Source organism: Diaphorina citri, unplaced genomic scaffold (genome assembly GCF_000475195.1).
Source record: "Diaphorina citri unplaced genomic scaffold, Diaci psyllid genome assembly version 1.1 scaffold547, whole genome shotgun sequence".
NCBI classification, from domain to species: Eukaryota; Metazoa; Arthropoda; class Insecta; order Hemiptera; family Psyllidae; genus Diaphorina; species Diaphorina citri.
The window spans coordinates 28,344-42,818 of record NW_007377981.1 but is presented as its reverse complement, the minus strand read 5'-3'; the positions used below and the strand labels follow the sequence as shown (position 1 = coordinate 42,818).

Here is a 14,475-nt window from a genome sequence, read left to right as displayed (position 1 = left end):
GCTTATATCACACCTCTCTCTCTCTCTCTCTCTCTCTCTCTCTCTCTCTCTCTCTCTCTCCCCCTCCCCCTCCCAAAAAAATCACTTCACTTCGTTTGTTCACTTAAGCTTTTTTCAAGTTTTTTTTTATTATTTTTTTTATATATTAACGTATAACTATAGGGTATAGGATAAGGAAAGTAAAATGATTGAACATTTATTTTAATTAAAGTATGTACCTACCTAATAAGAAATAATAAATAAATGAAATAATATTTAATTGATTAATAATTCAGGAAAGCCCATATGAAAAAAAGTGCTCTGATTTCAAAATTGTTTTCAGCAACGAGAGCAAAATAAATAAAATGAGTGCTTGTTTTATGACAATGACATTGGAAATATGGAGAATATTAATAACTTCAATATAAAATTCAGGGTGATTCCAATAGTGTAGTTGATAGAAGAGTTTTAGCCCAACTTGCAATAGTAAAATTAGGTTAAACAATTTTTCCTCCTCGAATTGTTAGGAGGTATAGTGTTTGAAGTGTGTAACCAAATTTTAGACCTCGAAATGTGAGGAGAGAGCTTTGGGCGGCAGGCTAAAGCACCAATTTAAGGAAACGTCCGAAATTTTGTACCTACAATCATATTAAGGTACCCTAAATTTCCCATAATATTTACGAGTTTTTTTTTTCGGAACGCAACTTTTTTTCTACCCTGTATTTTGAATCCGGGCAGGGTGGGTTAGGTAAAATATTTCCAGGCACAGAGGTACCTACAACTACATACTTGTATACGCGTACTATACCTATGTAAATATCTATATACAGATAGGTACCTACATAATTATTGTATCTATATCTACCTATATGTACATATAGAATTTCTAGTTTCAGATTTCCATCGATATGGTAGTTTTATATTATTCATAATTTCATTAATTAAAAGAAATTACTCATATTCATATTGTATGCTGATATAATACAAACGAGATGCACTTTACATTATTATAACTTCTAATGAATATATTGTTTCATATGGGAGTTAGTTTTACTTAGATCAGGGATTTCCAACTTCCATGAGTATGCGGACCACATACCACATGCTACATTGGCACGTACTCGTACTTCACGGGCCACATACACAGGGGAGCATTGTCCAATGGCTCAATGGTAACTACACTCCATTCCCGGCAGAGTAAGACATTTTTCGAATGCAAACTGTCCTCTTGTCACTAGAATCTGTTCTGCCGTTCAACGGGAAAAAAACGTTGATGATTCAGTGGCACTTGTAATTGAATGAGCTTGTTCACACCTGACGTTCTGAACGTTGTCCGTCCTCTTTCTTGTTTCAGTTTGTTTTCTCAGCTCCCTCTATCAAATGAGATCAAAGTGGTTTTATTTTATAGGTAACATGAAATTAATCTCCCCCCCAAAAAAGTAACCGTTAGGTACCTAGGTACCTGTACCCAAAGAATATAAAAAAGCTTGTCACCTCATTTCGTAACAAAAAGTTTAAAATGGAGTAACGAAATGGTGTGTTTACAATTTACAACCCCCGACACTTTGAATTTTATGTCAGACAGTAAATTCCATTCACTCAATACAGAGGAATTTAATTTGACAAAATGTAAATCGAAATACCTGCCGTATATCTGTTAGGTACTAAAACATACCTAGATATAAATTAAATACATAAAAAAAAATGCGAAAGTTAAAATTACTTGTTACTCGGTCCTTTTTTTTTAGAGAAAGGGGGGGGGGGGGTTAATAGAGGGAATTGTGAACAGCGGAGGTCTTATCGTCCCGAAATCGAAGAGATGAGAGCAGAAGGACAGGAAAAAAAAAGAAAGTCGACCTTTTGAAGACGAACCTTATCTGTTTGGGATAAAGTTTACCTCGAGTGGGAATTGAACCCGCGACCTAGCGCTTACAAGGTGCACTACCTTCCAAGCTAACTAGACTAGCCGATTTCTCTTCTTTCTCCTATCCTGTCTTCCTTCTCTCTTCAATTTCGAGACGATAAGACCTTAGCAGTAACAATTCTCTCTATCAAACCTCTTTATTTTGTACCTACCAGTTAACTGGATAGTTTTTGTTTCACTTACCTACAATGAACAATGATTCTACCACCACATCACTGATCATGGAAGGCCGGTCTGAGCTGACAAAGCTAGCGTTGTATGGCACGATGATGGCGCTCCCTCGCAGGCAACGCATTAATGTGTTTGTGCGCATACGTTTCTGCGCAGTTCTTTCTGCTCCTCCGCTAGCGCGCTTGCATAGTAGCGCTACCTAACGGACGAAAAAAAAAAACAAAAAAAACAACTGCGTAAAGTCTGACGTCACACATATTTGAACTCTTTCATTAGAACGGAAAATAAAATTTGAATTTTCGAACTTTTACAGTTATTTTTTCGGAGTTTTGACCTCAGATTTGGATTTTTCCCAACTTTTTACATAGGAATCGACCATTTATTTTTAATTTTTACCCATTTGCAACTGCTCCATTGTTATCATTTTTCAATACCTACCTAACCTTCAGTTTTTTTTTGTTCCCCTCCATCCTAAATACAACACAGCGCTCAGGTATAATGCGTACCTACCTATTAAATAATTGCCTACCTTAATACATGTCCAAATCCCAGTTCAGAGCAGGTCAAAATGATCTTTCTGAGAGTTCACACAAAGACATCTGCCGTTGAAATCACAGTAAGACTTCTGTCCGGCTTAGCAGAATATCTACCGGACCGGACTAGCCCTAAGGGATAGGTTAAGCTTAGTAGAATATCTACGAAATACCGGACATGCTTTCACGCAAGTCTGCCTTGGAGATTTCCAGAAATAGAAAGAAAAGACTTGGTTTTTTCCCATCTTGACCTAAACTTCTTATTGGTAGACGAAGGAGAAGACGAAGAGAAAAAGAAAAGAAGAGAAAGAAGAAAGAATCAGAGGTAGAAAAAGAAGAAGAAAGAGTAAGAGGAGGAAAGAAAAAATACCTACTACCTACACAATCGTGATTAGATTTGTTCTTCCTTTCCCATCCTCTCTCTCTCTCTTTCTCCCTTTCCTTCCGCCTTCTCTTTCTCTCTTCCTCTCGAGTAAACAAATATTTCATTTCATTAAAGAAAAGAAAAGTTTTTATCCCTACAAAAAAAAAAAGGGGGGGAAACACTCATTTTTTTTTTTTTTTTTTTTTTTTTTTAAACTGTTCTACTTTTATGACTTTTTGTTTAAGGGACCCACTCAGCCTCTAAAGTCTAAAGGATAACTATTAACATTGACTAGACATGGGGATATAAATACAAATCAATAAAAGCTTCACGGGCCACAAAAATGGGCCCGCGGGCTGCTAGCTGGAAATCGCTGAATACACCTTATCAAATAATATTACTATAATTTGTTCATACATATAGGTATTAGTAGTACCCCTACTCACTTATACTTATTTTTAATTAGGACAGTGTACGAATGTATAGTAATCACATATGTAGGTAGGTATACTACTTGGAAGTTTCCATGTCCGTGAGATAGGCCTGGTACCTTATCTTACAGAAGGGAAAGAATTCAGTAAACATAAGAAGAAGTAGAAGAGGAAGAAGAGGGAGAAGGAGAAGAAAAAAGAGAAAACTAGAAGAAAAATGAAGAGGAAGACGAAAACAAAGAACCAGGCAATACGTACCGTGGTAGTAAAACACAACTCTCTGTTAGAAGTTAGTATTAGGTAGGATGTTAGAATTTAGAATACACCAACCAGTGAAAATTAGATAAATAGAACAGAGAGAAGAAGAGGAAGACAGAGAGAGAGAGAGAGAGAAACAAAGCGTTAAGCTAGAGAGAAAATAAAGTGAATTCTTAAAAGATGAAGAAATAGACAAAAAAAAACATGGTGGGGAGAGAGATAAAAAAGGGAGGGAAAGGAAAAGAGGAAGAGAGAGAGAGAGAGAGAGAGACATAGCAAAGAGAAAGAGATAAAGAGAGATGGGGACAGTATACCGTGGATAATAGAAGCACGAAATATAAGAATAAAAGGAAAGAAAAGAGAGGGTAATAAAGAATAAAAAAAAAATCAAAGAAAGAACAGTTCCGTTCAGGAACGAACTTTTTCAAAGAACAAGTTCCTACAGTTCGTTCGTACGTTCTTTTCCCATCTCTAAAATGATGTAACAGTGTAACAACATTTTGACCATTGATGTGCTATACGAGTACTATTATGCTAGCTGTGTGTATGACTGTTCCAAATTGTGAGGGTTTCATTGAGTTTACGTGTTGGTACGGTAGATGTACACACATTTGTAGCAGGGATATCCCAAAGGACAAAATTGGAAACCTAAATAATTTGTTGACAAAACTATCAGGCAATAATAGAATATTTTGATGTGTGCGGTTCTTTTGAATATAAAACTACACAAGTAGTGTTTTATTTGAAAACAAAAGTTTTAATAAAACAACATCAGTGCCGTGAATATCTCCTGAAGGTCAATAGTTTAAAATCCACACTATCCACATGCGTGTTGAGGTGTGCCCTTGGTATCCTTGGGCTTGCCTCAAGAGGTACGCGGATGAAACAAGGTTGAGAACCGCTGGTGTAGTCTTAGATTACGAGAGAGCGAGAGAGAGAGAGAGAGTACCTATACTTATGAAATTATGACGGAAAAGAGAAAAAAGGATAGAGGTACTTGCGCGAGCAAAGAGAGAAAGAGACATAGAGATGTTTTGTTTTGTTTTGTTTGGAAAAACTAAAAAAGTTTTCAGAATGAAAGAGAAGGACAGAAGCAATAGAAATAATATGTCAGACGAAGAGGGATTGAATGAGAGAGATTTGATTTTTGATTTTGAATAAGAGAGAGATAGAGAGAGAAAAAAGTAGGGAGAGAGAGAAAGCGACGGAGGAAGAGAGAGAGAATGAGGAAAAAAAGAAGCGGTTAAGAAAATCAGATAAAGGGAGATAGAAGATGAGGATACTTATAGTGAGGACAGAGAGAGAGAGAGAGAGAGATAAAAAAGAGAGATGAAATGAGGAAAAAGAGAACAATTAACAGAGACTTTTCGAATAAGATAGAGAGAGGGGGAGAGAGAGAGAGAGGGAGGGAGAAAGAGAGAGAGAGAGGGAGGGAGAGAGAGAGAAAGAGGGAGAGAGAGAGAAAGAGAGAGAGAGAGAGAGAGAGAGAGATTACCTACGGTTGTATATTATGCATTTGTAAACTGAGTGAATCTGTGAATGAATACAAATTAAAATGAGACGGAGAGAAGAGAGATAGAAATAGGTTTTCTTATGAGAGGGATAGAAAGAGAGGTAAAGATAGCTCAGACAGATAGGTTATTTTGTTTTGGCAGCGCCGGTGTCGTTTCTACTAATGGAGTAATGAAGAGGCCATTACACATAGACAGAAGGCTAATGGTAAATAATTAATATCTGTTTTGTTTCAGACGCGAATGGTAACATAGACCCAGAGGCACCTCCACTAACTTATGAGAGGCGCAGGAGTAGGGCAGTACTCTATCAACTGTCAGGACATTATAAACAGGACAAGATCAAGATCAAGTCCAAGCTTAAACTGAATAATGTAAGTACCGACTACCTACTCATAAGGGTATAATCAATTTTTTGGATTTTTTTTAATTAGATTAAAAAAAAAAAAAAAAACTAGTATCTAGAGGCTGTCTTTTTAGAGATTTAAAAATGCATTTTCTCTTTTATTTCACAAAAAAAAAAAATAAATAAATAAAATAAAAACTGAAACCAGATTTTCCAACCTACGTAGGTATTATCTATTTTCATGTACTTGCGAGTATGTAAGTGTGGTATGGCCGTATGGCTAGGTACCTAGAGATAGGCATACTTGTTTTTAAGTGCGACTGTGAAGGTAGGTAGGTACATAGGTGATCGTAGGTTTTACCTTTTTTTACAATGTTGTTTTTTCCCCATCTTGACCTAAACTTTTTATTGGTAGACGAAGGAGAAGACGAAGAAAAAAAGAAAAGAAGAGGAAGAAGAAAGAATAAGAGGTAGAAAAAGAAGAAGAAGAGGAAGAAGAAGAAGAAGAAGAAGAAAGAGTAAGAGGAGGAAAGAAAAAATACCTACTACACAATCGTGATTAGATTTGTTCTTCCTTTCCCATCCTCTCTCTCTCTCTCTCTCTCTCTCTCTCTCTCTTTCTCTCTCTCTATCTTTCTCCCTTTTTTTTTAAGATGAGTGTTCCACCGCCGTTTTTATTTCGTAGCAATGGAACAACTGCTACATTAGACGCTTGTGGCTGTGTCGTAGCATGTCGATCCCGTAGTATGCCTCTCATCAGATGGGCGAGAAGACACACAATACTTCCCATTTAGGTGTTCTCTCTCTCTCTTTCTCCCTTTCCTTCCGCCTTCTCTTTCTCTCTTCCTCTCGAGTAAACAAATATTTCATTTCATTAAAGAAAAGAAAAGTCTTCCTTTCTCTCTCTTTGTTTCTCCATTTGTTCAATGATTTCTCTCTCTGTCTTTTCCTTTTTCAATCTGCTCTGCTTTTGTCTCTCTCACCTCTCCTTTTTCTTACTCTCTCTCTCTTTCTCTTATTATCTCCCACTCTCTTTCTCTTTCTTCAATGATTTCTCTCTCTGTCTTTTCCTTTTTCAATCTGCTCTGCTTTTGTCTCTCTCACCTCTCCTTTTTCTTACTCTCTCTCTCTCTTTCTTTCTCTTATTATCTACCACTCTCTTTCTCTCTCTTTTTTTCTCTGAAAAACGAGTACAAATTTTTGTCGATGGTGGGATTCGAACCCGGGACCTTCTGCATGGCAAGCAAGCGCGTTACCAGGACCAACCGTGCGCGTTACCACTAAACCTATGTCTCTATAATATCTCGGGAACGGTATAAGCTAGAGCCTTGAAATTTGGTATGTAGTTCACAAATGTGACAAGGATGCAACACAAAACGTTTGGTTAAAATAGGTGCTGCGGTTGGCGGTATTTTGATCGCTTTTTGGCGGGTTTCGACCGTTTTTTGGCGGTTTTCAGCTATAGCGACAAAACGGTTAGAGATATTGTAATAGTTAGGGTAAAAGAACACTCAAATAAGCATTCAATAGGATAAGAAAAGTCGTGTGATGTTCACACCAGATTAAAACGTTTGGTTGAGATGGTTGCTGCGCTTGGCGGTATTTTGACCGCTTTTGGACAGATTTGGACCGTTTTTTGGCGGTTTTCAGCTATAGCGACAAAACGGTTAGAGATATTGTAATAGTTAGGGTAAAAGAACACTCAAATAAGCATCATGTATCATGTAAAAGTTAGGGTAAAAGAACACTCAAATAAGCATTCAATAGGATAAGAAAAGTCGTGTGATGTTCACACCAGATTTTTTTTTTATTATTACTGTACCTATACCTATTACTAAACAAAATTTCGACTTCCATATGTTGACGTAAATCCTGTATCCTACTGACCCAGTACTAACTTAGGAAATTAAAGTTTGATTTTTCCATACCTGGGAAAAAATAGTTCTCTGGATACCTCTCTGAGCGATCAAAGAAGAAGAAGAAATAAATAAATGCTATGTCTACTCGTAAAGCCCGCCACTCACTCAGACTCAGAGACAGTCTGTCAGATGGTCTGAGCGTGTGTGGCGGGCTCAAGGGACCAAAGTTTTTTTTCCCCTCGAACATGTGTGGCGAAAAAAATCTCGAGATTCAGGAATCTGTAAGAGGACGAGACGGTCTGATAGACCTAAGAAGTCTTAAGCTTTTTCCGCCATACAGCTTAAGACGGACTGACGGACCTAAGTCTGTGAGACCGCAGTCTCAGCGTGAATGGCGGCATTAGGTAGACCTCACTTTCTCTTTCTTTTTTCTCTCCCTCTCTCTGTCTCTCCCATACTACGTTTTTATTTCAATTTTATTGTTCTTTCGTTCATTCCTCTGCTTTCCTCTCTCTCTCTTTCTTTCCTTGATTTCTTTTTTGTTCTTTATCCTCTCCCTTCCTCTCTCTTTCGGTTTTTTTTTCATATTGTCCTTTCCTCTCCCTCCCTCTCTCTCTTACCTTGATTTTTTTATTCTTTATTACCCTCTCTTTTCTTTCCTTTTGTTCTTATATTTCGTGCTTCTATTATCCACGGTATACTGTCCCCATCTCTTGGAACGAGGAGTTAGACAAGGAGATCCCATTTTCCCCAAACTTTTCACGGCCCTATTAGAACAAGTTTTCAGGAACATAGACTGGGAGGAACACATGGGTATCAATATCAATGGGAAAACTTTGTCTAATCTCAGATTTTCAGATGACATAGCCTTGTTTGCGGAGAACCATGAAGATATCCAAAGAATGTTGCAACATCTCAGTAAAGAAAGTGAAAAAGTCGGACTTAAAATCAACGAAAGTAAAACAAAAATAATGACCAACAACACTCGAGAAAATTGAATGATAAGATCACAGAATATGTAGAAGATTATTGTTATCTTGGGACAAACAGTTTCATTCCTTAAAACATCAAGATAAGGAAATAAAAATAAGAATTGGAAATGCATGGAAGCAATACGCACGTTTTGAGGTCCCTAGAGCCTAAATCCAAAGTTTCAGCCATTGGTCCGTGTGTGTGTCTGTCTGTGTGTTTGTCTGTCTGTAAACAAAATATCTCGAGAACGGTAAGAGCTAGAGACTTGAAATTTGGTATGGAGCTGTCAAATGTGACAAGGATGCGACACAAAACTTTTGGTTAAGACCAGTGCAACGGTTGGCGGCATTTTACTCAGTATGAAAATAAAAAGAGATGTCATGAACATGTGTATTCTGCCAGTCCTAACTTATGGCACAGAAACCTTGGCACTTACTAAAGATTTCTACTCTGTGAAATGCTCTTACCTTTTGCTTTTGTCCTTTAAAATCCCATTTATTTCGCCAAATTCGTTTTGATTGTCCCCCATGTACCTATTGTACAGTAGTTGTATTGTATACTCTACTCCCATTTCAACTTTGTACTTCTCCTCCTTCTTCTTCTTCTTTTGCTTTACCTTGTTCTTTTTCATCTTCTCCTTCTTTATATTATCGTCAGTCATTCTGGCAAGTAAACAAGGTATATTCTATTCTATTCTATATCTTTGTTTGGTATTGTCCATCTCTTACTTTCAATTGATCTTTTTCTAATCACTACAATGACTATAGGTTTGATCCCATCTGCAGTCTGCAGTATAAAGATTGAACGGACGATAAGTTTACAATTTCACTCTTTTTGTTCCGCCATATATCTCGGATGGTTGATCCAATCAAATTTCATGTATATGTTACAGTTAAAGCTGAGTCTCAGTCAGAGTTGACTATAACTAGTTAGAGTTGACTATTACTAAAATAAACAGTGAAAGTTGATTTGAAAAATATAAAATCAACTCTCACTAGTTAGAGTCAACTCTAACTAACCCCTCTTGGTGAAAGTTGATTGAGGGAAAAAATATAATCGACTTTCACTAGTGAGAGTTGTCCGGCGCCAGCTAGTGCTTGTCGTGGGAAAAATAACATCATCAATGAAAGGGATGTCCCTATGGACAACGAAGTTGCCTTGAGATCTGTCGCAACGGCACAATCGTCTGGAAGTGGTCAAGGCTTTTTCAGGTGCTCCTGCCAGACGAAGTGTACTTCTAACAAGTGTTTTTGTAAGAAGAAGAATGTACTATGTAACTCCAAATGCCATAGTTCCTTGCCATGTGGCAACAAATAAACAACTTTTATTTTAAAATAAACCTTCTTACACCTATGGCCTTGTTTTTAATTTGCCGATAAAAAAAAGTGTTTTTCTTTTCTTGTAGGTACCTCCAGAATTTTACCCTACTCCCTACTTAATCTAACAAGAAACAATACTACTTGTTTTAAATTCAACTTATTGCCTATTTCTGGACTCGAACCATCGTCCTCCAGATAAAGAGAGCGTCCTCAACAACTGAGGAAAATGGTGATCTAATTGTTGAAAAATAATCAACTTTTGCTAATTGGCTAGTAAAAGTTGATTAAAAATCTTAAATTGAGGAAGAATCAAGTTTCACTAACTGGCATTAGGAAGAGTATACTCTACCTTATTAGAGTCAACTATCTCTAGTAAAAGTTGATTAAAAATATTGATTTTATTTTTAGAATCAACTTTCACAAAAACGCCCAGTTAGAGTTGACTATAACTAGTTATAGTCAACTCTAACTGAAGAATCAGCTTTAACTGTAACATAAACATATACATTGAACACATAAAGGAAATTTACTTACTACTTTGTTGCATCAAATAAATGAGATTCCCCCAATACACTCTGACTGAGGTTTAGACAGGGAAGAAAACTTTTGAGTTTGGATAGAAGACTTTCTTCAAAGGCTATTCTCAGGAACCTAAAGTAAAACATTAAGACAACAAAAAGATATTGGATTCTATAGATTTAAACATCTCCGTAGGAATCCTTATAGTTTCATTTATTTATTCTTAATTTACTGCATAATATTTACACGTCCTTAACAAAAGTGCCTAGAATTAAATCTTAAAAACGTATCTCAAAATATGTTTTTGAAAGTAAAATATCATTCAATACGGCTACGTATTCAATACGGCTTTGTACATTTGTACAAAATAAATGCTTTATATTGAATTGAATTGAATTGGCTGGTATTATTTGAGATCGGTAAAAACTGTAAAAAGTCATAATGAATTTTTCTTCTTGTCATCATTGGGTTCCTATTCCTACACAGGTCCCACTCATGACCCTATCCCTTAGGCTTAGAGTGTAAACAAATAACACTCCTACACAGGCGGGAATTTGCGAAAATCGTACACAAATAGGAACCAACAATCAACATGGGTTCAACACAGAGGTTAATCAAATAAAAACGAAGAATGACCTGAATTCAATACTGGTGTGAACATCACAGACACTTTATCAACATAAAACGGATATTTCCAACTATTTTCTGACTTGAAACTTAACTATATTCCAAAAGGTACTTTTTCATATCATTACACTGTATAGGCTCCCTATACTTACATAATGTAAAAGATAGTAAAAACCAGTTTTCTTTTTCTTCACCTTTTCCGGTTTATACATGGTCAGTGTTTTAAAGCATTTTCCAGTCAGTTATATTTTGCCATTGGGTCATACCAGTATGGCAGTATTTACCAACGCGGTAGCACTCCGCCCGCCAAGTCGAGAAAGTTTGACAGTATTTATTTACAATGTATTTATGTACCTACTGTGTGTTACAGCTTATTCATAAATGATCTCCATAGTATATTTACAATGTATCCATAGATTGGACGAAGTTTGACCCAGTTGAAGTGTTTTCTTCTTTCACTTGATGGCCTGAAAGTAGGTAGACAAACATAAATTACTATCAGTACTTAATTATTGGCGAAATTAAGTAAGAATTAAAAATTTAGGTGATATCTCTATATTACCTATGTATGGGAAAGTGAAAAAAATAGGTATTAGTTGCAATAGGCATTAAGTAAAAAAAAAGGTTAGATCATACCTAAAAAATAGGAACTACTTTCTTTGTGTGACATTCTCACCATTTATATTTATCACTTTTATTAATCCTTGATCTAAAGAACTTATCTACTTCTATTGCCTATATTCCTATCTTGTAAGTAGACATGAAAAGTAAAATAGCAAGTACCTGGATTAGACATCCCAGAGACTCCCGAGTTCATAGTATAGCTTGCCATACCTCCCATAGCATTAGCACTACTGACTTGTACATTGGACTGTGCATTCTGATTTCTGGCCTGAGGTACTGTCTTCATAGCTCCTTTGGTGAGAGGAGCTTTGTTGTGGGCATTTGAACCCATGGCTCCAGCCTGTCCACTTCCCTTACTCTGAAAAACAAAATGTAAATATTATAAAGTTGGATTAAGAATAGGTACCTCATTACATTGAAATGGGGACTTTTCTAACAAGATTACCGTGTGCAGAGCCCAGTATGTAAGACTATTGGACCCTAGATTAAATATATACCCACACAGTATTTACTTAGAAAATAACTAAAAATCAAAAGGGAAAATGAAAACATTTAGCTTTTTTTTACAATTTTGTTTTATATTTCACTGTACACATTTTGCCATCACAGAATCTTCATAGGTAAATCATAAAATTAGGATAGGTACTCAAATAGTAATAATTTAGGTAATCACTGAAGAAATCTTTCCAAATTTGGTTGAGTTATTAAAAGAACCTAAGAAACTAAAATATCTTTTACTATGTTTTTTACATGGATATTACACCTGTCTTTACATTGTAATTCCTTATATCATATTATAGGTATTGTTTTCTGCATAATGTGGTGTTATTTGAATAGTTACCTTGAGTTTTGCTAATGGGGACTTTTCTAACAAGATTACCGTGTGCAGAGCCCAGTATGTAAGACTATTGGACCCTAGATTAAATATATACCCACACAGTACTTACTTAGAAAATAACTAAAAATCAAAAGGGAAAATGAAAACATTTACCTTTTTTACAATTTTGTTTTATGTTTCACTGTACACATTTTGCCCTCACAGAATCTTCATAGGTAAATCATAAAATTAGGATAGGTACTCAAATAGTCATAATTTAATCACTGAAGAAATCTTTCCAAATTTGGTTGAGTTATTAAAAGAACCTAAGAAACTAAAATATCTTTTACTTTCTATTTCAATGTTTTTACTTGGATTTTACACCTGTCTTTATATTGTACTTGATTATATCATATTATAGGTATTGTAAGTAAGTATTTGAATAGTTACCTTGAGTTTTGCCACCTTTCTAACCCTAACCACCCTGCTTGAACTAGAAACCAACGTTCTAATACGTAAATGTAAGAGGGAAAGAGGGAGGGAGAGAGAGAGATAGAGGGAGATAGAAAGAGGGAGAAAGGGAGGGAAAGAGGGAGGGAGAGAGAGAGAGAGGGAGAGAGGGAGAAAGGGAGGGAAAGAGGGAGAGAGAGGGAAAGAGGAGTACTTAATTATTGGCGAAATTAAGTAAGAATTAAAAATTTAGGTGATATCTCTATATTACCTATGTATGGGAAAGTGAAAAAAATATTAGTTGCAATAGGCATTAAGTAAAAAAAAAAAAAAAAAAGATTAGGTCATACCTAAAAAATAGGAACTACTTTCTTCATGTGACATTCTCATGATTTATATTTATCACTTTTATTAATCCTTGATCTAAAGAACTTATCTACTCCTATTGCCTACAACCTTTCTAACCCTAACCACCCTGCTTGAACTAGAAACCAACGTTCTAATACGTAAATGTAAGAGGGAAAGAGGGAGGGAGAGAGAGATAGAGAGAGGGAGAAAGGGAGGGAAAGAGGGAGAGAGGGAGAAAGGGAGGGAAATAGGGAGAGAGAGAGATAGAGGGAGAAAGGGAGGGAAAGAGGGAGAGAGAGAGAGGGAAAGAGGGAGAGAGAGATAGAGAGAGGGAGAAAGGGAGGGAAAGAGAGAGAGAGAGAGAGAGGGAGGGAGAAAGGGAGGGAAAGAGGGAGAGACAGAGAGATGCGGGAGAGGAGAGGGAGAGAGAGAAAGAAATAAAGATAAAATAGGTTATACACAGAGAAGACGTAACGAAAAGTTTTAGAAAAGAAATGAAATAGGTATAGAGAAGTGGAGTGAGTGAGAGAGAGAGAGAGAGAGAAGAGTTTTGAAAGAGGGCGAAAACTTTTATCCCGAAAACTTGAGAAAGAAAATAGGTGCATATTTGAACGAGAGAGCGAGAGAGAGAGGGAGAGCGAGAGAATGAGGAAGAGAAAAGAGAGAGAGAGAGAGAGCGAGAGAGAGAGGGAGAGCGAGAGAGAGAGAGAAGAAAGAAGAAAAAAATAGGTACAGATCCTAAAAGAGGAAGTAAAAGAGAGATAGAAGAGTAAAGAAATTTCAACTGTCATAGAAATCGTTCCTCGATTACGATACCCCGCCGAAATTTTTGCTTCAACTTGGACTCAAACCACCAGACTCTAGATCCGAAGTCCACCGCGTCAACCACTACACCACTGAGGTTGGTCAGGAAGGATCGTGAGTACATATGTACATGGAATAGGTAAAGAAAAGTACCTATGTACTCATGGCTATTTACTTATACATAGATAGGTGGAATAGGTATACAATAGATAGGTTTAATAGAGGAATGAGGGGATGGAGTACAATGAGAACGGATACATCAAAGTCATGCCACTAAATAATACTCGATATTCCTGTAAGTACCTCCCTATCTATTGTGTGTGTACCTACCTAACTATAATGTACCTAGATACCTATACCAGTAGGTATATACTTACCGAATATAACAAGAAATTATACATAGCTTTTGTAGACTTTAACAAAGCATTTGATATGGTTCAGGTAGACGAATGCCACAGTGAGGTTTCACAGCTGGTAGAGGTACAGCATTCCTTTCCGCAGCAAGTTGAAGTAACACCTGAAAGTACGAAATAAATTGGGTTAATAAAAAAAGCTCTTTTGGCCTTTAAATTATGCTGTGAGTTCCGACACCTATTTTTTCATAAAAATAAATTTAATC

At 36.4% G+C, this 14,475-nt stretch overlaps 1 protein-coding gene across 1 annotated transcript in view; it reads left to right on the top strand.

The window, feature by feature from the left end:
• LOC103509972 overlaps positions 1-14,475 on the top strand; it is a gene marked incomplete at its 3' end in the record, with an annotated part of 117,946 nt that overhangs the window by 79,553 nt on the left and 23,918 nt on the right. The window contains exon 5 of the mRNA XM_026824153.1: positions 5,409-5,545. Within this exon, the coding sequence (XP_026679954.1) occupies positions 5,409-5,545 (137 nt within the window). The remainder of the gene's footprint in view (positions 1-5,408; positions 5,546-14,475) is intronic.